This window comes from Hyperoodon ampullatus (genome assembly GCF_949752795.1).
Source record: "Hyperoodon ampullatus genome assembly, chromosome: 15".
In the NCBI taxonomy this organism is placed as follows: domain Eukaryota; kingdom Metazoa; phylum Chordata; class Mammalia; order Artiodactyla; family Ziphiidae; genus Hyperoodon; species Hyperoodon ampullatus.
The window spans coordinates 15,460,839-15,487,748 of record NC_136928.1 but is presented as its reverse complement, the minus strand read 5'-3'; the positions used below and the strand labels follow the sequence as shown (position 1 = coordinate 15,487,748).

Below are 26,910 nucleotides of genomic sequence, written 5' to 3'. Positions count from 1 at the left end.
AGGTCATTTTCTCTTGGATGTATGTCTTTTCCAATCCTATTCTACCCATGAATTCAGCAAATACATGTTGAGTACCTGAGTGCTGGGTGCTTGAGAAGCAGCCATGGACAAAAGAACCAGGTTCTTGTCCTGTAGGGGCTCATGGTCTACAGAGTTCTTGACGAGTCGGGTGTTCCGGAAATACTTACCGCATGACTCAGAATAGTCTCAAAAGGTGTATGGGCAGGAGGCTGTTTTACCCTTTCTCTGCAGTTAAATAGATCGGTCTGTGTGACCTGTTAAAATCCAGGCTGCCAGAACCGTGCAGCCGGATGCTGTCGGGTGGACGCTCATCTGCCCAGTGTTGGGAGCCCTCCCCATACCCACAGCTCTGCCCTTCGGCCGGGTATGTCTTCCCCGGATTGGCCCTATGCACCCTGAACACAGAACCACGTTTCTGTTTTCTTCATTTCCCATCTGTACTGTGTGTGGTCCTTCTGCGCATGAGCAGTGCACGCCCGCTCCACAGGCGGCTCCCGGGCGGGGTCACCAGTGCCTGAACCGATACCTGCCCTGTTTAGAGACAAGTCCCCCGGGGCTCACGCCTGGGTGTTGCGGCAGCATCACCTTACTCTGAAACGCACGGTATGGTCTCCGTGCTCACCTGGTCAAGGACCCAGGGGCAGCAGTGCTCTGAGATGCAGCTGGTCTGTGGCCTTCTCAGGCCACATCGCCAGTGGTGTGTAACTCTGTATTGTAGTCCTGACTTAACTTTTCTTGTACAAAAGGCAAGGTTTTGCTCCCCAGTGCTTAAAAACAAGAAGCTACCTGTCTGTTGCTTCCACTGTCAGCACCCACCCCAGTCAGGATATGAGTATAAGTTAAAGTGACATTCGTTATAACTCACACTCACCAAAAGATAATTTATAGTAAATCAAAGACTGAAAAATTGACAGACCCACAATAAAGAGAGATTTGAAGAAAGGAGCTTATCATTTTTATACATGTGATGTGTGTATCTACTACATGTTTGGTTTTGTGTCTCTGCCTTCAGATAGGACTATATATCAGGCATTTTTGTTAATCCTTCTCAGCAGTTGTGTCAATTTTTTTTTACAGGATACAGAAAAGCAAAAGGGAAAACAAGCCATGCCTGAAAAACATGAAAATGAAATGTCTCAAGGGAAACAGAAAAGCAAAAAACTCTTCAATGTTAAGAAAGAAATCCCAACAGATGTGAAACCCAGGTAAGAAAAATGAGTTCAGAGAAATGAGGCATGTAAAAGAAGTTACTGGTGAGAACCAGGTAATGTTTTCGTTTGCTTGGTTGGTTTTTAGGGGGTTTTTTGCAACAAAAGCTTCATACCTCATGACATTCCTCTGGGGTTTTTTCTAATGCCCAGCGTTCGCTGTCGCTGGGGAGGGACAGCCACATGCTTCCGATGTCAGAAGTATAAAAGTCAGGGTTAAAGCTACTTGTGAAAATGGAGGAGGAAAATGTACTTTGGTGATCTGTTCCCAGGCAGAGAGCCGTTTCACTTCTGCACAGAGATGGCCTTGGTGCTTTAGCCGCAGGTACGAGCATAACTTCTCTCAGCTAGAGCCCTGAGTCTGCTCACTAACCCAGAGCTGCCATTGGGATCTAGAATTCTGTTCTGTAAAACTTGGGAGAACTTATTCTTAACCTTAAAAAAAAAAAAACAGTGCTCAGGGCAGATGTGACTATCAGACAGTTCTACCATGAAGTAGTTCCCGTCCAGTTCCCGTGGGGCAGGTCCTGTGGGCCTCACAGGGAGGGCGACCTGCAGAATGTTTCCCCAGGTCAGGGAATGAGTTGAACTATGGGGTTATTCGTTACCAAGTTTACTTCGTACTTTTACTAAACTTTGGGTCTGTCTAGTAAACTAATCCTAGTTTGAGTGTGGTTAATAATGCCCTTTCTAGCTCACCATCTAAAATGGCCATCTGCGTGGAAGCCAGTATTTGCCTTCTTGTGTGGTAAGTGGGCATCGACCCAGGAAGTTGAGGGAATTAGGTATAAATTGATAAAGGAAGACATTTATCATTAGAATTGCCCTTAGCTTTGCGGGTCTGTTCTTACTCTGATTCTAGGAATAAAACTTGAGCTCTGCAAAAACATCAATAAGCTAGACTCTGTCCCTAGATTATACAGCTTAAGTTGACAGGGGCCGTCTGTTATGTAGAACCAGAAGCTAATAAGAAATTAGTGATTACTGCAGTAAAATTTAACCTTGTCCCTGAACTTATGAAATAACACAGGATATGGCAGTGATTAATAACAGAGTATTTATACCTAAAAGTTACCCTTTTGTGCAAAATGTCAGTTTAAGTGACCTCACCCCACGATTCGTTGAGAACGATCTGACCCAGTTAGAAGCAATGTCAAGTGGAGTAATGGCTGATACACTTGAGTCTCCCCTGAGAGGAATCAGCCTGAGGTACTTTGGTGCTAATGTTCTGGCACCCCAGGACAGGAATTAACCCTCGTCTAGTGGCGAGGGATTATTCTTCTAGGCCTTTTTCAGGCTTAGTTGACTGATCAGGTGTTTTAAAGTAACTGAGGCAAAAAATCCAAATTATGAAAAACTCTAGTTTCTACATATGCTGAGATTTTGTGAGAATGGACAGTCATGCTATCATTCTTATAATCATAAATTTTAAAACCCAGCTTCTAAGAATTATCTTAATGAAACCATTTCATAGGCGGCTGTCACCAAACCTGCCCTGTTTATTCTCCTTGATGCCTGAGGTCAGTATTTTTAAGACAGATCGTACGTACATGTTAATCCTCTCATCCCTCTTCCATTGATTTCTGTCATATTCTGATTTTTTTATGAAATAAGTTGGCCGTTAGCAGATTTGACTTTGAAAGTTTGTAAACGACTCCGCTTGATGCCCCTGACTTTGCAGGGATGTTGAGTTTGCTGGTAAACCCAAAGCCAGAGCTGCCCGCTCTCCAGCCCCCGTTAGGAGGCAGTTAGAGTGGTTAACTCATGTCCTTTTGATGTATAGTTAACAGAGAAATCATTACCAGAAGACAGTTTAAGCAGCGTGCTCTAAATTGTCTTTTGTAACTGGAGAAATCTATATCAACCCTGGTCTTCTCATCTCCTGTATCTAATCTCTTTAAACTCACTGATCTTGTTTTGTGTTTTTCTGAATTCAGGGATAAAAGTTTTGAGTCAGAATCTTTTAGTACATCAGTCAAATTCAGAGTTCAAGAACTTTTTTTTTTTTTGCGGTACATGGGCCTCTCACTGTCGTGGCCTCCCTCGTTGCGGAGCGCAGGCTCAGCGGCCATGGCTCACGGGCCCAGCCGCTCCATGGCACGTGGGATCTTCCCGGACCGGGGCACGAACCCGTGTCCCCTGCATCGGCAGGCAGACTCTCAACCACTGCGCCACCAGGGAAGCCCAAGACCTTTTTTTAATAACCAGAAAGGTGGCCTCTGAATAGAGCCATTTGCTGTCTCCACTCGGTTGTGACAGTAAATGCCCTGTGCTGTCCTGTGCTGGTCCCGCCCCAGTGACACCTGACGTTCCTGTCACCTAAGAAGTGCTCTCAGCGCGTTATATGTGATTCCACATATCTGAAGGAAATAGGTGCACACTTTTAAAAAAGATATTAATAAGGCATATATTATGACTTTCTTTTGGAAGATTTACCTGGTGGGGAAAAAGCATTTATATATCAGTTAGCCAAAAAGCTGATGTTCTAAATAGTAAAATCTGTGGGTTTAGCTCACATTCGCTTTATCAAAAATTAGTCTTTAAATGTTATCAGTATTGTTGGAACATTATATCACCTCCAGGCCAGAAGACCCAAATCCTTAAATGCTGAAGAATTCATTTCCCAATACGTAAGTGGTAGTAAGCCAGAGGAGTGGCTCCCACGTGGTCTTTGCCTGTGTAGCCCCATCCTCCCTAACTCCCAAGAGTTGGCTTCAAAAAAACCACTAGGAGTGAGTGTGGGGCAGAGGGTTACGGGGCAGAGATCTGGTCTCCCCCTTTTTTTCCAGCTTATACGCTGTAGAAGTGGGTCTGTAGACCTCCAGAAGACTGTATTTTAGGTCAGAGATGCCAGGGGATGAGACATGTCGGACACTAAAAGGACTTCAGGAGACCAGGAAAGGCGCAGGGCCCCCTGGTTTAGGATACCAGCTATCCATTGATTCTTTTGTTTTCTGTTTATCAACGTATGTTTACATAACTTAAATGTAATCATCTAAAATAAGCAAAATGTGTTATAGAATCATTGTACCCTCTGTCAGAGTCTGCTTGAACAGTGCACTCGGCTCAGGGCCGTGGGTGCCACAGTGCACACACCGGCCTCCAGGCCCTCAGCACTGGGAAAGCCCTCACCTTGCCCTCAGCTGTCTGCCTCCCCTCTTCCCCCAGACGGGGCAGGGACTGAGTATGACACAAGCAGCAGGAAACTTAGGAGCGTACGTCAGCATCCCAGCTAGCTTTCTGTTCTTCTCTCTTCCAAGGAATCACCTAAATTAAGTTGGCCCTTATCCATTTTATTCAGAAGCCTCTTGGGGCTTCCCTGGTGGCGCAGTGGTTGAGAGTCCGCCTGCCGATGCAGGGGACATGGGTTCGTGCCCCGGTCCGGGAGGATCCCACATGCCGCGGAGCAGCTGGGCCCGTGAGCCGTGGCCGCTGAGCCTGCGCGTCCGGAGCCTGTGCTCCGCAACGGGAGAGGCCACAACAGTGAGAGGCCCGCGTACCGCAAAAAAAAAAAAAAAAGGCTTCTTGGTGGAGATGATCTGGTTTAACTTAGGAAAGTATGAGTCAGCAGAAGTAAAGTCATTGTCTGGCACCTTTTTTCTTAAAAACCAACTAACTCCACAGTGGTGCAGAGTGAAGCTTTGTATAGACAGTCCCCAGCCCCACACTTATAAACGACTTGCTTACAAAGAGTTCACACCCACCCAGTTCCACCACCACCACTACCAGAGGTCTGGGTGTCTCTGTCAGGGGAGCCTTTGTTTTTTAAAAGGTGGCGTTTTTAAATAACCCTGTCAGTCAGAAGTAGCAAGGGCAGACGATTTCTAAAACTGCAGCATTAATAGCCTCGCCCGTACACGGTGGATTTTTTCATGTCAGTTTGTTATCCCACCTAAAATTCTACTTATGTGGGTTAACCGAACCCTTCGAATTTTTGGCTAGCTCTTACACTAATTCCAAATATACTAACACTTTATTATAGAAAAATTATGAAATATAAGGAAACAAAAGAATGAAAGTGACCTTTGACCTCCTACCTTATAAAATGTTTGTAAAGAGCCTCTGTTAAAATTTATCTGTTTAACAGACCTACTAGAGAATGGACTTGAGGATATGGGGAGGAGGAAGTGTAAGCTGTGACAAAGTGAGGGAGTGGCACGGACATATATACACCACCAAACGTAAAACAGATAGCTAGTGGGAAGCAGCTACATAGCACAGGGAGATCAGCTCCGGTGCTTTGTGACCACCTAGAGGGGTGGGATAGGGAGGGTGGGAGGGAGGGAGACACAAGAGGGAAGAGATATGGGAGCATATGTATATGTATAACTGATTCACCTTGTTATAAGGCAGAAACTAACACACCACTGTAAAGCAATTATACTCCAGTAAAGATGTTTAAAAAACTATATTTAAAAAAAAAATTTATCTGTTTATGAAGTCATGCTTCACGTACTTACCACCTTTGCGGGGGGCCGGGGGGGCGGTGCTGGTGGTGCCGTTGGATCTAGAAAGCCTGACCCGTTCTGACCTTTGCACTCTGGTGTGGACCAGCGTGGTCTGTGCCTGGCCCCAAGCCCAGCAGAAATTGGCTGCCCCCCAGGGAGTGCGAACTTGGAGGGGCAGCAGAAGGAACCTGAAGGCTGGGGGCAGCGCGGCACGTGGAAGTCACACGCCTGAGGGCTGGGGCAGGACGTGCGCTACAGTGGAAAATGCCAGACACGTACCCGTTTTAAGAACATCTGTGTCGACCGGTGAACTTTGTAAGATTTTCGATGAAAAGCAAGCTATTGGCTCAGCCTTAAACTGACAGCTTTGCAGCCATCACCAGGAGCCCGGTGGAGACGCGTGATGATTTTTGGAAGAATTCTCATTGGGCCACTGGGTTCTGTCAGCTGTGTCCCACTGTTCTCCGGGAAGACATCCTTTTCCTGGACTGTGTCAGCCCACCTCCTGTCAGAGGCCTCCCAAGCCTGCGACTTGATCTTGGTGGGCAGCACAGAAGCAGCTTTGTAAAAAAGGTTTTTAGGGTCCATGCATTTCCATTGTTCACCAGGCTACTTTATGAGGGCCATCTCCCCAAGTTCATTTCTCCTAGAGATTGCTTATCTCGGCACATTTTAATGTTTTCTTCATCAGGCTGTGGAAACTCAAAATAGCCCAGCTGCCTTGCTGACAGGAAGGTCAGAGCCAATTCATTGTCCTCTTTATATATGTTTATTATGTTAAGCTTACCTCTAAATATTTTAGAAGAAATATACTCTAAATAGATTAATAAAAATAATATTTAAGTTTTTGCCTAAGATGAACCCTGAGTTCAAGAATAAAGAAGAGGGCTTCCCTGGTGACACAGTGGTTGAGAGTCCGCCTGCCGATGCAGGGGACACGGGTTCATGCCCTAGGTCTGGGAGGATCCCACATGCCGCGGAGCGGCTGGGCCTGTGAGCCATGGCTGTGGAGCCTGTGCGTCCGGAGCCTGTGCTCCGCAGCGGGAGAGGCCACAACAGTGAGAGGCCCGTGTACCGCAAAAAAAGAAAAAAAAAAAAAAAGAATAAAGAAGAATATTCATCTCCCCCACTCAACCTACACCTTAGGCAAATAAAGCAGTCCTGCTATTCTGCCATGGGCTCTTGGGGTTTTGTAGGTCACCCAGGAACTTAGCCCTGGTCAGTACACAGTGTCTGTGAGAAAAATGCGTTCAAGGTTTTGAGTAGCAGAACCTTTGGCATTTCTAGGCCTGAGACCCTTCAGAATCTCCATATTTCGGAGTCCCACAGGCAGTCTGGCTGCCAGGTGAGACTCACTCACCAGCAGGATGACTGCACTTAGTACCTCCTAAATGGCTAGTCTGTGCCAACAGCGTCATACACCTTATCTGACGCAGGTGTTCCCACGCATTACATACTATTAAACAATGGACCTCAGTTCCTTGTCCACACTCAGAATAGCAGAGGATAAACCTGCAAGTGCGAGTCTCCTGAACAGTACTGGAGGTGCTTGGAATGCGGCCAGCCCTCAGGACTGTGGGTTGATAATGCCTCAGGAGGCCAAATGAGTAAAAGAAGGTGTTGAAATTGTAGCGGGATCAGTGGCTTCTCCTCTCTGCTCTGAAACAAAGGGCTGCGTTTGAATGTTCCACCTTTGATTGTCTTTCAGTTCTTTAGAGCTGCCATATACCACCCCTTTGGAAAGTAAACAGCGTCGAAATCTCCCAACCAAGATTCCTCTTCCAACTACATTGACAAATGGATCCAAACCACGAAATTCCCAGAAAACAAAAGGTATTTTCATTTTTCATCATACAGATGCCCTCATGATCCGTTGTGTTAGTAGTTGTGAGTTGGCAGTAATCGGTCAGCAGTTACCAGTCATAGGACGGCTACGGTTGGGTTCTCACTAGAAGACAATGGGTTCTTTGAAATTGGCCCGAAAGAAAGGAATTATCCTCCATAACAGCCTTCTTTTCTGAATTCTGTACAGGTGCAAATAAGTTAATGGATCACAGGCCACCTGCCCTAGCAAAATTCCTCCCAAATAGTCAAGAACTAGGCAACACCAGTAGCTCAGAAGGTGAAAAAGACTCTCCACCGCCAGAGTGGGATTCCGTGCCCGTTCACAAGCCCGGCAGCTGTAAGTATGGTGACCTGGAGACCACGGGCTCTCCACACCCACAGCCCACCCAGCTCTGGGCCGGAGAACCGCGGCGGGGATGGCCGGGGCACGTATTGCTTTAGAAGGAGACCCAGCGTCTAGTCTGCCGGAGCCGGCTCGTAGCAGCCAGCAAAAGCTGCTGTTATATAGTCTGCTAGTCGTTAAACTGTTGTAGCTTAATCGGCCGTGGTGGGAGTATTTATACCAGAGAAATCAGCAGACGATTCAGAGGGCTGGTCAGCCAGCACCCCAGTGCCGAGTGTAGGGCATGGAAAGGTCTGCGCAGAGCAGTGAATCATCCAAAGTACCGCCTCCTGAAAGCGTCACCTCAGCAGCCCCTCACCTGACTAGTTTCTCGTACATTTACAGTGTAACTGCTTTTTGTAAAAATGCAGTTTATTCCCAGTTTACCCACATCTTTTCCATGAACCCATGTTGGTTCTCTCACTAGCCCCTTGACCTCGTTCCTCCGGTCAGGCCTGCAGGAAATTGTGAAAGTAGCACCGTCTCCTAGAAGAGGGTGGAGGTCCTCGCCCTCTAGAAACTTAAGACCTGGAACAGAAGATGACAGAGACCAGCACAGTGAGGGCCTGGTGGCAGGGCTTGGGGGCCAGGCCCTTAGGGCTGATTTGTCTACCCACACCGAGGTGTCAGCATGGCCTCCGTTTGGCCCATTTGTGCCAAAGGGAGATGAGGTCGCGCACCAGGTTTGAGGCGAAGGATGCTTAGAGCAGAGGGGGTGGTGAGTTGAATGAGGGCGAGGAACTCGGAAACTCGGGTGAGGTGTGCGGTAAACACGCACCTTTGTAAATACATACTGGAAAGAGATGCTCCAGATGGGTTAGAACCTGCAGCCCTGTAATTGCTGTGAAACTTTCTGGTGCCTTATAGTACTGTTTTTTTTGCCTGAGATGAGAGATATATTCCAAAATCCCTGGTCATTCAAGTAGTGTTGAACAAGTCTCTGGGTTGTCCCGGTGTCCAGGCTGATGCTTTGGAGTCCTTGGGTCCCCTCTGAGGTTTCAGCTGGACATTGGTCCTCAGCTTATACCCTGGGACTGGGGTGGTTCCTGCACAGAGGAAGCTGCATTCCAGTGTAGGGAGTAAATACCACGTGCCCAGGGAGCCGGTTTCATGGGGTTGTCTGGGGCCCAGTGAAGTAAACGCAAGCCGTGCCGGCATCAGCACCGACACAAGCCCGAGGGGTATCCTGCAGGGAAGAGGGTGTGGGCATCAGGCCAGCACACCCCGGAGCAGGTGAAGAAGGGGTTCTCCACGTAAGTGGGGCAGGTGGACATGGGTCGTGGATAGGTGCCAGGACCACGGGGCAGGGGCAGAGAGTCACCAGGGCGGGTGCACAGTGGCGCTGGAGATGAGACAACTCCGCCTTCGAAGAGAAGGGTGCTTTGTTTGGCGGTGCTGGGCGGGCCGGGGCCTTGACACAGCGCGGAACGCGCGTAGCCTCACTCAGGCCCCAGCCCCCAGGCTGTTGGGAGAAGCACCTGGTGCTGGAGGGAATGGTCTGGGCAGGGGAACCACCATGCAGAGCCGGCTTGGGTTCTGGAAGTGAGGGGGACGGGCCCTCCCACGGGGGGAGAGCAGAGCTGACCACCCTCACTGTAAAGGCTCGAGAGGCCCGCCAGGAGGGGGCCAGGGGAATAGGCCCCGAGCTGGGCAAAGCCTGCTGGGCAGGGAGGAGAAACGAGGGGGACGGCCGGCCGGGTGTTGGCCAGGGTAACGGGCGAGTGGGCAGCCGTGCAGTCTGGGGGCTCCAGAGGCCGAGCTCGTAGAGGCCGGGCCCCTTCCTCACACTTCGCATCACAGTAGCTGGAGCAGCACCCAGGTGCGCACCATAGATGTGCGAAGTGGTACCTTTTTTGGATACAAGTTATATGTTTCCATTCGGTGAGTGCAGAATCAGTATTATTTTGTGACACTGAAAGTTTTTCTGTTTTAAATTTTTAAAACAGCTGTGCCTTAAAGGGCAGTAGGAATATAGTAGGAGTTCCTATCCTTGTAAAACAGGGACCGGGAGCGGCACCGCACCAGGCGGGCCCACGGAGTGCGGGGGTCATCCTGGAGGAGCTGGGGGTGTTCTCCTGGGCCCCGCACCTGCGCAGTTCAGACCTGTGTGGAAGCACAGAGGCTTTCAGGTCCCGGCAGAGACTCCACCTGCCCGTCCCTGAGGGGCGTGGAGAGGCCTCCTCCCAGCCTGAGGTGTGGGAGGGAGAGGACCGCGCCCTCTGGCAGGGCCTGCAGAACGCAGCCAGGAGGTGGGTCACATCGGTGATTCCCGGAAAGGCCCAGAATGCAGAGAGAGACACGACTTCCCTTTTTTTCTTTAAACAGAACACGTATGACAGCTGTAGGTTTTTCTTGTTAGAAGCAGTTGAGTCCTGCATAGCACCAGCTAGAACACCAGAAGTAACCGAAACTGAAGGGTAAAAATCCAAGTATCACATTGAGACCCTTTGTTTTTAACTTCCAGCTACCGATAGCCTTTATAAACTCTCTCTGCAAACCCTCAACGCAGACGTCTTCCTAAAACAACGCCAGACCTCGCCGCCGCCCAGCTCCCCGTCACCACCCGCCGCGCCCTGCCCGTTCACGTCCAGGGGCAGCTACAGCAGCATCGTCAACGGCAGCCCCAGCAGGTAGGCCCGCGGCCCCCGCCTGTGCCGCGCTAACCCGGTGCTGCTCCCCGTAGTTGGGAATCCTCGGTGGCCGCAGACGGCCATCCCTTCTCGCCTCTTCCCTCGGCGGGCTCAGCGCCCTCCCCACGGCGCCGCCTTCCCACTGGTCACCCGTGCCCGAGGGGCACCAGGGTCATGCTCTAGGCCAGGAGCCAGGAGCATACTCAGCGAGGGCTGAAGACCCACAGCAGCTGCGCTGTGGGCAAGGAAATGGGTCTGCGGGTCGTTCCCTCTGACCTGTGGCGGGTGAGCGTAGCAGCCTAAGGGCGGGACCTGGAGGAGGGCTCCTGCCAGGCAGTGACAGTGACCCCAATGGTGATGACACTCGAGCAGGGGCCACCTGTTCCCACACACGCAGCAGCGCCCGGCCCGGCCCACGGCCACCCTGCCCGTGTGGGAAGAGGTGGGAGGCCCCGGGCCTGGTGGGCACTGGCCGCCCGGGCCCTCGCACAGAGGCTGCCCACACGCTCCACTCCGTCCCACTGCCCGGCCTTCCCTCCAGGACGGGGCTGCCTCCTTTCCGGGCCCCTGCCTCTGTCCCACACCTGGAATTTTACCTTTCTCCCACATTCCTTCCCCCTCCCAACCCATCCCCCCAGGCTACACAGCCTCAGGCCACAGAGCATTTCCTGAGGGCTGGCCAGGCCCTGTGGGCTGCCCAGGGCTGTCCCCCGGCTCCCTCGCAGGCCCTGGGACACGTGCCCCGGGGGGCCCCCTTGGGGGCGGGGCATTGCCCACGAGGACTGAGCTGTTCTCTCCTTGCTTCTTCCCTCAAGCGACTCTAAAACAAAGCAGTCAAATGGAAGCAAACACAAACTGACAAAAGCAGCCTCGCTCCCGGGCAAGAACGGCAACCCCACTTTTGCTGCAGTCACGGCCGGGTACGACAAGAGCCCAGGTGAGCGGCTTGGCACTGGGAGACCAGGCTCCGCTGGGCCTCGGGCCTGGTGGAGGTCCCTGCGGCCTGGCTGCTTTGATTGATTCGGAGCCCGTTGTTTCAGGTGGGAACGGCTTTGCTAAGGTTTCTTCAAGCAAAACAGACTTTTCCAGCAGCCTTGGCGTGTCACACACTCCCGTGGACAGCGATGGCTCAGACAGGTGCGTTTGGCTCTTGTTAACAGGGGAAGGCAGGAGGGTTTCCCAGGCCAGTTTAGCATCTTCTATCGTATGTGTGCTTCGAGGCGTTTGCCCCTAGGCGACAAGCAGGTGTTTGTCGGAGGCGGTCAGGAGCCTCTCCGCTGGGTGGGGCTGAGCCCTGAGTGGTGCTCCCACCTGGCTCCCTGAGGAGGAGGGGCCGCGACATGTTCCGCCCCAGCGGAGAGGGAGACAGACGTGTGTTCCACCTTCTGAGTCTCTTCTGAAATCCGTTATCATGGTTGTTGTGAAAAGGATGTGATCCGATCATTAGAACTAGAAGAACAAAAACGCACTCGAGAGGAAGGACACGGAACAAATTCTAGGCAGTTTATTGTAAATTATTGGACAGGCCACTTCTTTGACCCAGAGCAACCACAGTGGCCTGGTGGCATGCAGCGACTGCCTCGGTTCATTTTCCCAGATAAAGAACGATGACAATAAGATTATAACTGTCAGTAGAGTCCCAGTTTTACCTGCTTGACACTAAAAGGAAATTAATCCTAGATTTGAAATCATTTTTTAATAAATCTTCCGTTACCAAAAGGGAAACGAGGAAGAAACGCCTCTTTTCTCTGCATGACACTTGCTCTGAGCCAGGCCGTCAGCTCGCGACAGGGTAGCCTGGGCTCTGAGCTCCTCCGTGCCCCCCTCCTTTGTGTTATGGAAGGCGTTTCCAGTCCCCACTTCTGCCTGTAATACGTGAGCCCCCAGCTGAAGCCGCGCCTCCTGTGTGTGAAGCCGTGCGTGATGGATCTCCTCCACTAACCATCACATTTTTGTGTGTTGCATTTTCCTCTTATAACGTTCAGCTCGGGTTTGTGGAGTCCCGTCAGCAACCCCAGCAGCCCTGACTTCACACCCCTCAATTCGTTCTCGGCCTTTGGAAACTCTTTTAACCTAACTGGTGGTGAGTGTTTAACTTTAACACTAGACCCGTGACTAATGAGCCTGTGGACAAGGACGGAGGGAGGATAGGGTCCACTTTCACGTGTGGAGGAACGCACGGCGGTCACTTAGTGGACACGTTTAAAGGATGCGTTTCCCTGTATCAGTGCAGTCAGGCGGCAGCAGATGGGCCGACTCCAGGGAAGTGGGTCTGTCCGTGCTCTCCTGGACGGGGTCTGGCACAGCCGCCCAGGTGCGAGGAGGCCCAGTGAGAGGCCCTCAGAAGGGTCCCCTGTCCGCTCGGCACCCCAGCCCGTAGGTGCGGTGGTCTGCTCGATGCTCTGCGGGTCCCAGCTGGCTCGTGTTGCGCAGAACTGACTTAAGAGCTGCAAGAAAGGCTTCTGCGTCTGAGATGTGACTCCTGGCCATGCTGGGGCTCTTTATGTTTCTGCTGTCCAGAATTAGGGGCAACCGTGTGAATTTCACATTAGCTGTGATCGTGATGTTTGCACTTGACCGTCCAGTGATAGGTGTGGGTGAGGTCTTCAGACCGCGTGTTGGGGTCTGGAGAAGAGCCCCCCGCATCCTGTTTTCCCCGAATGTGGTGGGAGCTGATGGAGGGGGTGGGATGGCTCCAGGTGAGCAGCGGTGGGATGCAGACCCCTGAGTGGACGCCCCACCTGCCGGGGGGAGCACGGCCAGATCCAGCACGGACTTGCCTTTGCTTCCTCACCTCCAGAAGTTTTCAGCAAGCTCGGGTTATCGCGATCGTGCAATCAGGCCTCACAGAGGAGCTGGAACGAGCTGAGCAGTGGCCCCTCATACCTCTGGGACTCTCCAGCGACCGAGCCCAGCCCTTCTTGGCCAGCCAGTTCCGGTTCCCCGACCCACACGGCCACAGTGAGTACTGGGCTTGGGCCCCACCTGCTCACACGTCATCACTGCTGTCACTGTCCCTTGGGTGGTGCTGACAGGTATAAATGACAAACAGCAGCTCGGAAGGCGTGGGTTAGCACTTTCACCATCTCTGCTGCTGTGTCTTCATTTCTGCCAAAGTGACCTTCACTCTTCAGAGCCGTGACGGTCAGGAAGTTAGTTACAGGAGGAAAGGCTGAGCAGCCGGGGGTTGACGTCTGAATCCTCTCACTTCAGCCTCTCCCGAGTGAATGAGACCGCAGGGTGGCTGGTCGCCCGTCTCAGGTCCCACCACCTCCAGAGTCAGACGGTGCCAGAGCTTGGCATATGCCTGATCCCGAGAAGCACCCGTGTCTCGGCTTGAGCTTTTCTAGAGTGCATCTGTTTGCTTCTCAGCTAAACTGTTCTGCAAAGATCATGCTCCAAAATAGTGTTCTTACCAAGGAAAATGATTACTGGTTTCGGCTTTTACAAAATCATGACAGACAAATATGACCCCACTGTGATTACTTCTTCATCCTCAGGAAAACTAAATTAATTAGATGTGCACGGTTTAATGGTAGATATTTTAGCTTCATAGATTCCAAAGTTTGTCTTCACTTGTAATCATTCTGTTCTCAGTTTTACAGTCATCTTAACCATTCTTTAAAACGGGGTCAGTCACGGGGAGGGGGAGGGGGAAGCTGGGACGAAGTGAGAGAGTGGCGTGGACATATATACACCACCAACTGTGAAATGGATGGCTAGTGGGAAGCAGCCACATAGCACAGGGAGATCAGCTCGGTGCTTTGTGACCACCTAGAGGGGTGGGATAGGGAGGGAGGGTGGGAGGGAGACGCAAGAGGGAGGGGATATGGGGATATAAGTATATGTATAACTGATTCACTTTGTTATAAAGCAGAAACTAACACACCATTGTAAAGCAATTATACTCCAGTAAAGATGTTAAGAAGAAAAAAAAAAACGGGGTCGGTACCTGTTGAGACTTTGCAGGCCGTTATTTCTGGTGCAGCCTGTCCAGCTCCGCCCTGGGTGCACAGGTGGCAGGGCGGCCCTAAGCACACCGGTGAGGCCGCGTTCCCCGCCCCGCCTCCCGCCGACTTCAGCCGCAGAAGCGGGCGGCTGGACTCGGCCCCCCGGCTGTGGCTTGCCGCCCCATCTTTAAAACATCAGAACCGTCCGCCCAGACTCTGAGGTGGCTTCATGTATAAAACATCTGTTTTAAAATAACTAAAATGAAAGAACCATGCGGTCTAGCCCATTCTTAGCGTAACCGTCGCCGCTTTACCACCTGCCTGCCTCCCTCGAGCCTGACGCTCCCTGTTGTGTGTTTTGTTTCGTCAGCCGATCCTCGGCAACACCAGCAGCCTGTGGTCCTCCACTCCATTCAGCAGCTCGATCTGGTCCAGCAGCCTGCATAGCACCCTCCCCTTCACCAGCCCTGCCAACGCGCTGCCAAGCATCGGCCTCATGGGCCCCGAAAGCCCCTCCGCTCCTCACACACCCTCCGCCGCCAGCCCTGCCGATGACCTGGGCCAGACCTACAACCCGTGGCGGATATGGAGCCCCACCATCGGAAGGAGGAGCTCCGACCCCTGGTCTAATTCGCACTTCCCTCATGAGAATTGAAATTAGGCAAAAAGAAAAAGAAAAAAGTGAGGGCCCCTCGTCTAGATCATGATATGCCCATTTTCGAGACATCTTTTTAAGGCTCTTTCTTAACGCTGGAGCTTCCCACTCGCGACCCTCATCTTTGCAAAACAGACTCCATCAGGGCAGGCTTGTACCACTCGCTTCTTTCAGATCTTTCTTGCAATTATAATAATACGAGATTTGCTGTTGTGCTTTTAGAGAAAAGTCTGGACTCAGCCACAAACTCTAATAAGACCTGTACATCTGAAAACCTTAACTGTTATCAAGTTTCCACCACTTGTCTTCTTCCATTCTTTATTTATCTGTATGAACACAAATTTGACATTACAGCTAAGGAAATAACTTGAGTTGATTCAGAAGTCCTGGCATGTGACAATTTCATTAAATTACCAAGTTTGGTTTTTAATAATTTCACAATATGCGCCAAGATCTAATTTTAAAAATGTATGAGGACTTTGTGCTGAAAAATAATAGAGTATTTTTTTAAAATAAGGCTGTCTCGGTTTAAAAGCAGATTACAGAAATGTAAGTCAACTTTAAGAACAGTAAATGAATGTGAAAACATTCGGTTGAGACCATACGCGTTTTCTGTGCTGTTTGTACTTGAGGTCTGTAACATTTGTACACCTGAATTTATTTTAAAGATAAACTGAAATGCACATAGCCAAGTCTTGAGATACAAGATTGAATGTGTATTTCTTAAAAATACAACTTTGTGTTGTACTTTGAAATAAATGATGCTTTTTTCAAAAGCCTTGAATTGTTGTGTCTTTTTTTTTTTTTTTACACACAAGGTGCATGTATTTAGATTCTCTCACACCAAAGTAAGCCATTCTGTCATTGCCTTATCCTGTGGAGTTGGACTTACCGTGGCTAGAAGCACTGTGGTCTAATTAAATTCTGATTATTTCGATAGTATTCCCTAAAGGCCCTTGATAGGGACTTCCCTGGTGGCGCAGTGGTTAAGAATCCACCTGCCAATGCAGGGGACACGGGTCCGAACCCTGGTCCAGGAAGATCCCACACGCCGTGGAGCAACTAAGCCCATGCGTCACAACTACTGAGCCTGCGCTCTAGAGCCCATGAGCCACAGCTACTGAGCCCACGTGCCACAGCTACTGAAGCCCGCGCGCCTAGAGCCCGTGCTCCACAAGAGAAGCCACCGCAATGAGAAGCCCGCGCACCGCAACAAAGAGTAGCCCCCGCTCGCCGCAACTACAGAAAGCCCGCGCACAGCAACAAAGACCCAATGCAGCCAAAAATAAATAAATTTATATTTAAAAAAAGGCCCTTGATAGAAAAAAGTTCACACATCTGAAAAGAAGCATGTTGACCCTTTTCCAATTTCAAAACTCCCACAGCTCCTCCAAGTGGTGCTTGTAGAGACCATACAGATACCAGGCAAGTTCCATGGGCAGTTGGTTTAATCTCTCAGAAAGTGTTGCCTGCTCCAGCTGCCTTTACTCATCCTCCTTTTTCCAATCTCTAAAGCCAGTCTTTGCTGGGTAACCAGAGACGCCAGACATAAATGTTCCGTTTGAGGTCAATTACACGATGAAGAAATCCACCCGTCCAGCTCAGAGTGGTTTAGTTGAAGCATCGTACAGAGAGATTTTAAGTCTGACCTTTTCTCTGCTTTGCAGCAAAGCTCAGCAGAACCAGCCCCATTGCTTTCCCAGCCTATGCTCTGCCTGAGACTTGGGACACCAGCTTCCTGTCCACTCAGAGCTCCGGCGCGTCGGCCTCATGGCAGACCTGGGCCTTGTACAGTCTCACTAGCAGGGGCTCCTGTGTGCAGTTGCAAAATCGAGACATGTTTAAGGCTTGGGATTTTCTTTGTACACCAAAGCAGTTCATAAGGTGACAAAGCCACTGAACAGCTGAGTTTCATATAAACCCTCATTTACAAAATAAAAGATTTTGTTGGCAGACTTTACCTCAGAGTATCTCAGAGATCCTAAACTTGCTCCTTTGGAAGAATCACCTGAAACTCCCAAACACCTTCCTACTTTCACCCCACGGGACCCTCATCTGCAGGCTTAAGAAACACCATACACCTGGAAAAGGGAAAAAAATACAAACAGGTTTCTGCTGTTACCTGGGTTTTCCAGATAACTCTTAGGGCAGGTATTTGAGAGGCAACATACCAACCAAACCTGAAGTTTTGACGGGATTCAGCCTAACAATTTACAGTGAAAAACTGGTTAGCACAATAGTTTGCTTTGTACTAGGCCAAGGCTGAATCTAAAAGCTATATATATAGCTTTAAAAGATATCCATTATTTTATTTAAATACGACATATATAAAAATATAAATTTTTATACTTTTATAAATAGTATTTATATTACATTACTACAATTCATGAAGACAATATGTTAATAAAATTTTAATGTGCAGATTGTTAACTTTAAAACCTTAGACCTAAATTAATCTTTAAATATTTGTTACAGTTTTTGAAAAGAAAAAACTGATAGAGAAAGAATTTTAATTTACCCTTATTTCTTAAAATATCAGTTGAGTAACAAAATATGCAAATGATTTTGGATGATAATATATTTTTGCCATGTCAAAACTTTAAAGTAATATGAGTACTCATAAGATATTTGAGTTTTTATACTTCTGTCTAGAAGTCTCATGTCTAAAGAAAAAAGGACAAGTTGATTACTGTTGTAAGTCATAATTAACACAGTTATACTGGGTACAGTAATTGCAGACACATTCGGGTTATGTGCACAGGATAATTTTGGGTGGGCCAAAAAGTGCCTTCGGTTTTTACATAAAAATAAAAGACACATTTTTCATTTTCACCAAGAACTTTAATGAACAACGTATTCACCCTTTTGTTCTACTACCTTCTGCCATTTTTCAGGCAACTTCATAATTCCATCTTCCCAAAACTTTTTATCTTTTTGAGCAAAGAACTGTTCCAGGTGCCTTTTACAGTCTTCCAGGGAACTGAAATTTTTTCCATTAAGAGAATTCTGTAAAGACCGAAATAAATGGAAATACAAAGGTGCAATGTCTGGTGAATATGGCGGAAGAATCAGAACTCCCCAGATGAGCTGCAACAGTTTTTGCCTGGTCATCAAAGAAACGTGTGGTCTTGCGTTATCCTGATGGAAGATTATGCATTTTCTGTTGACTAATTCTGGACACTTTTCATTGAGTGCTGCTTTCAGTTGGTCTAATGGGAGTGGTGGTTTTCCAGAAGGAGCTCATAATAGAGGAGTCCCTTCCAACCTCACCATATACACAACATCACTTTCTTTGGATGAAGACCAGCCTTTGGTGTGGTTGGTGGTGGTTCATTTCACTTGCCCCACGATCTCTTCCGTTCCACATTATTGTACAGTATCTACTTTTCATCACCCGTCACAATTTGTTTCAAAAACAATATTTTCATTACGTTTAAGTAGAGAATCACATGTAGAAATACGGTCAAGAAGGTTTTTTTCACTTAACTTCTGTGGAACCCAAACATCAAAGCGATTAACATAACCAAGCTGGTGCAAATCATTTTCACTGCTTGATTTGGATATTTTGAGTATGTCTGCTATCTCCTGCGTGTTATAATATTGATTGTTTTCAATTAATGTCTCGATGTCATCGCTATCAACTTCAACTGGTCTACCCGACTGTGAAGCATCATCCAGTGAGAAATCTCCAGCACAAAACGTCACAAACCACTTTTGACACATTCAATCAGTCACAGCACCTTCTCCATACACTGCACAAATCTTTTTTTGTGTTTCAGTTGCATTTTTACCTTTCTTGAAATAATAACGCATAATATGCTGAAAATGTTGTTTTTCTTCCATCTTCAATATTAAAATAGCTACACAAAAATTCACCAATTTTGATAAGTCTTGTTTTAAATGCACATTGCTATGACAGCTGTCACATACAATCTAACAAAATTGTTTCGAGGGCTTCCCTGGTGGCGCAGTGGTTGAGAATCTGCCTGCCAATGCAGGGGATATGGGTTCGAGCCCTGGTCTGGGAAGATCCCACATGCCGCGGAGCAACTGGACCCATGAGCCACAACTACTGAGCCTGCACGTCTGGAGCCTGTGCTCCACAACAAGAGAGGCCACAACAGTGAGAGGCCTGCGCACCGCGATGAAGAGTGGCCCCCGCTAGCCACAACTAGAGAAAACCCTTGCACAGAAATGAAGACCCAACACAGCCAGAAATAAAAATAAATTAATTAAAAGAAGGCTCAATATTAAAAAAAAAATTGTTTCAAATGAAGTTGAAGACAACTAAGTGCTACTAGAGGCATCTTATGGAAAAAAACAAACAAACCTCTTGACCAACCCAATATTTTCTTCATTTCCTTTTTGGCTTGTTCATTATTGTGTAGAAATACAACAAAGTTTTGTGTGTTAATCTGTATCCTGCAAGTTTGCTGAACTGGTTTATTCTCTCTCAAAGGTGTGTGTATTTGTGTGTGTGTGTGTGTGTGTGTGTTTCCAATTCGGAAACTTTCATTTCTTTTTCTTGCCTAATTTATCTGGCTAGTAAGTCCTGTCCAATGTAGAATAAAAGTGGCAAGAGTATACATCATTGTCTTGATACTGATATTAGGAGGAAAGTTTTCAGTATTTATTTATTTATTTAGGCTACGCCGGGTCTTAGTTGCAGCACATGGGATCTTCATTGTGGCATGCAGGGGGCGGGATCAAACCTGGGCCCCCTGTATTGGGAGCGCGGAGTCTTACCCACCGGACCACCAGGGAAGTCCCAGGTTTCAGTCTTAAACCATTAAGTATTATGTGAACTGTGGATTTTTCATAGATGCTCTTTGTCAGAGGAAGTTCCTTTCTACTCATAGTTTGTTGAATGTTTGTATCATGAAAGGTGCTGGATTTTTGTCAAATGCTTTTCATCTATTAAAATGATCATGTGGATTTCTTTCTTTATTCTGTTGATGTGGTGTATTACACTGATAGATTTTGTATGTTGAATCAACCTTGCATCCCTGGAATATATCTCACTTGGTCATGATGTATAATCCTTTTAATGTACTGCTGGATTGGTTTGCTATGTTTTTTGTGGCTTTTTTTGAGGATTTTTGCACCTATATTAGTAAGGGATATTGGTCTACAGTTTTCTTTTCTTGTGATGTCTTTGGCTTTGGTTTCAGGGTAATAGTGGTCTCAAAGAATGAGTTAAGTATTCTTTCCTCTTTTTTGAAAAAGTTTTAAAAGAATGTGTTAGTTTTTAACAAATGGGAGCTAATTAAACCTAAAAGCTTTTGCACAGCAAAGGAAACCATAAACAAGACAAAAAGAAAACCCTCAGAATGGGAGAAAATATTTGCAAACGAAGCAACTGACAGGATTAATCTCCAAAATATACAAACAAACAGTTCATGCAGCTCAATGTCAAAAAAACAAACACCCCAATCATAAAATGGCCAGAAGACCTAAAGAGACATTTCTCCAAAGAAGACATACAGATGGCCAAGAGGCACGAAAAGATGCTCAACATCACTATTAGAGAAATGTAAATCAAAACTACAATGAGGTATCACCTCACACCAGTCAGAATGGCCATCATCAAAAAAATCTACAAACAATAAATGCTGCAGAGGGTGTGGAGAAAAGGGAAACCTCTTGCACTGTTGGTGGGAATGTAAATTGATACTGCTACTATGGAGAAGAGTATGGAGGTTCCTTTAAAAACTAAAAATAGAACTACCATATGACCCAGCAATCCCACTGCTGGGCATATACCCTGAGAAAACCTTCATTCAAAAAGACACATGCACGGGAATTCCCTGGTGGCACAGTGGTTAAGAATCCACCTGCCAATGCAGGGGACACGGGTTCGAGCCCAGGTCCAGGAAAATCCCACATGCTGTGGAGCAACTAAGCCCATACGCCACAACTACTGAGCTTGCACTCTAGAGCCTGTGAGCCACAACTATGGAGCCCACGTGCCACAACTACTGAAGCCCACGCACCTAGAGCCCATGCTCTGCAACAAGAGAAGCCACCACAATGAGAAGCCCACGCATCACAACAAAGAGTAGCCCCCACTCGCCGCAACTAGAGAAAGCCCGCGTGCAACAAAGACCCAAAGCAGCCAACAATAATTTTTTTAATTAAAAAATTAAAACTTTTTTTAAATTAAAAAAAAAACCAGACACATGCACCCCAATGTTCACTGTAGCACTACTTACAATAGCCGGGACATTGAAGCAACCTAAATGTCCATCAACAGAGGAATGGATAAAGAAGATGTGGTACATATATACAATGGAATATTACTCAGCCGTTAAAAGGAACAAAATTGGGTCATTTGTAGAGATGTGGATGGACCTAGAGACTGTCATACAGAGTGAAGTAAGTCAGAGAAAAACAAATATCATATACTAACGCATATATGTGGAATCTAAAAAAATGGTATAGATGATCTTATTTGCAAAGCTGAAATAGAGACACAGACATAGAGAACAAAAGTGGGGGGTGGGATGAATTGGGAGATGGGGATTGACATATATACACTACTGATACTATGTATAAAATAGATTACTAATGAGAACCTACTGTATAGCACAGGGAACTCTACTTAATGCTCTGTGGTGACCTAAATGGAAAGGAAATCCAAAAAAGAAGGAATATATGTATATGTATAGCTGATTCACTTTGCTGTACAGTAGAAACTAACACAACATTGTAAAGCAACTATACATCAATAAAAATAAATTAATATTTTAAAAAAGAATGTGTTAGTTTTTCTTTGAGTATTTAGTAGAATCATCAGTGAAGCTAGTTGGACCAGGGCTTTTCTTTGTTGGAAGTCTTATTACTGACTCAATCTCTTTACTTGTTAGAAGTCTATTCAGAATGTTTATTTCTTCTTGAGTCAATTTGGTAGTTTATGTGTTTCTATGAATTTATCCATTTCATCTAGGTTATCTAATTTGTTGACATACAGATATTCATAATATTCTCTTATATTCCTTTTTATTTCTGTAAGGTTGGTAATAAGGTCCCCACTTTCATTCCTAATTTGACAACGTTCTAACAGCACCGAATCTGCAACAAACCTCCAAATCATAGACATACCCTCCAATGACCTAATCAGAGGTCAAATCCTGTAATAGGTTTATTTTTCACACACTATTGCTGGAACACAACAAGGTTCACGATGGTGTGTATTCTCCCTCATCAACAAAGCATATGCTCAAATTGTACAACTACAAGTATGCTCCTGGTGGTCTTTGGCTGAAGGGCATTGAGAAGTGGAATATACAGTGGGTACAGGGACTGTGGAGTTGGTCTGGACTGGATTTCAATCCCAGCTCTGCAGTGAACATTTGGCACACTCACTACTGCTCTCTTCGCCTTGGTTTCCCAACATGAATACAGGACCATCCTATCTCAGAGGAGGCTGGGGAAAAACAAATGAGGTGAGGCCAAAAAAATTATAAGTAAATGGTGCCTGTTCCAGATACTGCAAAGATAGTACTGAGAGTTGCCATACACCCCAGTATTTATATCTTACATCATTTATATCTTACATTAGTATGGTAATTATAATTATTATTATAATTAAGGAACCAATATTGAGACATTATTATTATTAACTAAAGTCCATATTTCATTCTTATTTCCTTAGATTTTACCCAGTGTCCTTTATGTGTTCCAGGATGCCATCCAGGATTCCATATTACATGTAGTCATCCTGTGTCCTTAGGTTTCTCTTGGCTGTGACACGTTCCCTGACTTTCCTTGTTTTTTATGACCTAGACAATTTTGTGAATACTGGTCAGGCATTTTACAGAATGTCCCTCAATTTGGATTCTTCTGATGTTTTTCTCATGATTAGACTGTGTTCCTGGGAGGAACACTACAGAGGTATACTGCCATTTTCATTACATTATATGAAGAGTATATACTATTAAGATCACTTATCACTGTTGATCTTGACCTTCATCCTGGTTGAGGCAGCGTCTGTCAGGTTTCTCCACTATAAAAGTTACAGATCTTCCTCGACTTATGATGGGGTAACATCCTGATAAACAGATCGTGAGTTGAAAATATCATGTCAAAAATACATTTGATACACCTCACCTACCGAACACCATAGCTTAGCCTAACCTATATTAAACACACTCAGAAAACTTACATTAGCGTACAGTTGGGCAAAATCACCTAACACAAAGCCTATTTTACAATAAAGTGTTGAATGAGATATGTAATTTATTGAATACTGTGCTGAAAATGAAAACCAGGGTAGTTGTCTGGATACAGAATGATTCTAAGTGTGTCTGTTGTTTACCCTTGTGATCACACAGCTGACTGGGAGCTGAGGCTCGCTGCCACTGCGTAGCATCATGAAGGAATATTGTACCAAATATTGCTAGCCAGGAAAAAATCAAAATTCAAAGTACAGATTCTACTGAATATGTATCATTTTTGCACCATCATAAAGTAGAAAAATCGTAAGTCAAACCGTTGTATGTCAGGAACCATCTGTATTCTTTTATTCCTCGTTTTCATGCTGTAGTCTTTGGAATGAAGTCACTATCTACAGCTCAGACTTAAGAAGTGGGAGTTTTGCTCTACCTCCTTGATGATGGAATATCTACATAAATTATTTGGAGTTCTTCTGCCTGGGAGTTCTGTCTCTTCCATTTATTTATTTATTCATTTATTTATTTATTTAGTCAATTATTTATTTGTATCAGTATATACTCATGGAACTTTATTTTATGCTTTGGGTTATAATCCAGTATTACTTCATTTTATTGTGCAAAAATGTTTCAGCTTTGGCCACTGGGAACTCTTTCCATTGGTTCTGTGCCCTGTTGCCCACTACCATCAGCGTGGGTTTTTTTTGGCAGGGGTCGTCTGAGCACTTCCTTATTTTCTGGCACTACAATAGTCTCCAGTCTGATCTTATATATTTTCTGCCCTCATCAGTGATTTCTCCAAGGACCCCAGTTCCTTTTATTGGAGAATGGTATTGGAAACCAAGATCTGAGTGCGAGGTATGCTTGTTGCTACCAGAGGATCATTGCTTCTAGGCCCTCTCAGCTGACAAGGCAAGGAAATATACATGTGCATACTAATTCATGTATATATACATATCTATAATTATTTCTATATTTATCTATCTATGTTAAGCTAAACATGAGTCATACTAATATCTCTAATTAATTATTATATGGAACATCCTAGCTTCCTCCCTTCGTGTATGTGTAAACTCCCACTCCACCAATGAGAAAACTGGACCCCACCATCTGCTATCCATTTACTAAATTATTCAATTCCAGTATACAGTATCAGAATTGTTAACCTGAACTCATATGGGAAACAACTTTATCAACTAGAGTAGAGTGCTGATACACAGTTTCTTTTGCTTTTGGTCTTACAGACTATACTCATTTCCAAAGTTATTTAGGTCAGCAACTTTTCCCCTTCAATGAGGTTGTTTCATACACCGGTAATAAAGCTACATTGTTTTGTCCTATTTTTCATTCCATCCTGGGATCTTCCTAAATGATTTTTTTTTTTAATTTTTGTACAGTAAGGTTCATTCTTTTTTTTCTAATATATTTTTTAACATCTTTATTGGAGTATAATTGCTTTACACTGTTGTGTTAGTTGCTGCTCTATAACAAAGTGAATCAGCTATACGTATCCCTCTTGTGTCTCCCTCCCACCCTCCCTATCCACCCCTCTAGGAGGTCACAAAGCACCAAGCTGATCTCCCTGTGCTATGCAGCTGCTTCCCACTAGCTATCTATTTCAGTAAGGTTCATTCTTTGTGGTGGAAAGTTCTACAGGTTATGACAAATGCATAGTGTCACATATCCACAATTACAGTATCATACAGAATATTTTCACCACCCTAAAAAAACCCTCTGTGCTTCATTTATTCAACCCTCCCACCTTCCCCCCAAACACCTGCAAACCACTGATCTTTTAACTATAGTTTTCCCTTTTTCAGGATGTCGTATGATGCAAACAATACAGTATGTAGCCTTTTCACACTGGTTTCTTTTGGTTAGGAACATGCACTTAGGATTAAACTATGTCTTTTCATGGCCTGATAGCTCATTTCTTTTTATTTCTGAGTAATATTCCATTGTATAGATAGACCAAAGTTTGTTTATACTTTCACCTATTGAAGGACACCTTGATTGCTTCCAGTTTGGGTTGATTATGAATAAAGCTGCTATAAACCTTTATGTACAGATTTTTGTGGACATAGATTTTCAAGTCACTTGGGTAAATACCTAGGAGCACAATTTGCTGGGTTCCATGGCAAGAAACTGCCAAATTGTCTTCCAAATTGCCTGTACCATTTTGCATTCCCACAGCAGTGAACAAGAGTTCCTTCTACTCTGCACCCTTGCCAGCAACTGATATTGTCAGTTTTATGACTTTTATCTAATAGTTGTTATCTCAATGTTGTTTTAATTTGCAATTCCCTAATGACAAATGATACTGAACATCTTTTCTTCTGATTATTTGACATATTCTTTGGTGAGGTGTCGGAGCAGATATTTTGCCCACTTTTAAACTGGGTTGTTTGTTTTCTTATTGTTAAGAATTCTTTGTATAATTTGGATACCTGTCCTTTATCAGATATGTGTTTTATAAATATTTTCTCCTGAACTGGGGCTTGTCTCTCAATTCTCTTAACAGTGTCTTTCTCAGAGAAGAAGCTTTTAATTTTTTTTTTTTTTTTTTTTCTTTTTGCAGTACGCAGGCCTCTCACTGCTGTGGCCTCTCCCGTTGCAGAGCACAGGCTCCAGATGCGCAGGCTCAGCGGCCATGGCTCACGGGCCTAGCCACTCCACGGCATGTGGGATCTTCCCGGACCGGGGCACGAACCGGCGTCCCCTGCATCGGCAGGCGGACTCCCAACCACTGCGCCACCAGGGAAGCCCCAAGAAGCTTTTAATTTTAAGAAGGTCTAACTTATCCATTTTTTCCTCCATGGACTGCTTTTTGTGTTGTATCTAAAAACTCTTCACCAGGAGTGATGGTGGACTGTGAAGCTCCAGGCCATTTTTCCTGAGGGGGAACATTAAACAAAACACTACAGACCGACTAAAATAACTTTACAGGAACTCTGGAAACCAGTCAAAGATCTACAGCAACCAAGCAAATGCCCCATCAAGAAAAAAACCACATTCAGAATGGTAGGAAATTTCACAGCATTTTTACTCACCCTTATCCCACCCAGTATAGCACAGTGTGATCAGAATGAAGTGGCCTGGTTCCCAGTTCCATTCCTCAGGACAGAAGGAGCAGAGAATAACTTGTTTGCAATATTTTGATCTGTAGACTGACACAGAGACTGGCTTCTATCTCACCTGACTTGGAGCTCAAAAAGGGAATGGTGGCATAATTTGGATTTCAGACTGGGAGAGGCCACAGAAGACAGTAGTGGGTGCCATGATATGTGAAAACCGCAGAGGAACTGCATACATGCAGATGCTTGGGGGAAAGACACTACAAGTAATAATATTTCTCAATAATAATAGAAAAATAAATAGAGCATCTAAGGCTCTGAGAATAAGTTGGAGTGAGGCTCTTTGGAAAATTAAGACATTTGAAATCAGCTGTGTATATAGAAGAAATTTTTAAAAAGCACACACACAAGCCCAGACAGAATACATGCATAGAAAACATCTGATAATATCTTCAGCCTCTGCCCAGGGATGACCACAAAACTCAAGGGCTCAGAGTCCTAGAGCTAAAGCCGGGAGACTGAAAAA

At 46.0% G+C, this 26,910-nt stretch overlaps 1 protein-coding gene across 1 annotated transcript in view; it reads left to right on the top strand.

The window, feature by feature from the left end:
• The window catches only part of TMEM131 (transmembrane protein 131), a gene marked incomplete at its 5' end in the record, with an annotated part of 192,115 nt that extends 176,198 nt beyond the window's left edge, over positions 1 to 15,917 (top strand). Inside the window, 9 exons of the mRNA XM_079721265.1 lie at positions 1,099 to 1,226; positions 7,386 to 7,510; positions 7,710 to 7,859; positions 10,369 to 10,534; positions 11,350 to 11,471; positions 11,575 to 11,671; positions 12,520 to 12,617; positions 13,335 to 13,495; positions 14,855 to 15,917. Coding sequence (XP_079577391.1) covers positions 1,099 to 1,226; positions 7,386 to 7,510; positions 7,710 to 7,859; positions 10,369 to 10,534; positions 11,350 to 11,471; positions 11,575 to 11,671; positions 12,520 to 12,617; positions 13,335 to 13,495; positions 14,855 to 15,139 — 1,332 coding nt within the window. The 3' untranslated portion in view covers positions 15,140 to 15,917. The remainder of the gene's footprint in view (positions 1 to 1,098; positions 1,227 to 7,385; positions 7,511 to 7,709; positions 7,860 to 10,368; positions 10,535 to 11,349; positions 11,472 to 11,574; positions 11,672 to 12,519; positions 12,618 to 13,334; positions 13,496 to 14,854) is intronic.
• Positions 15,918 to 26,910: the final 10,993 nt, after the last annotated feature.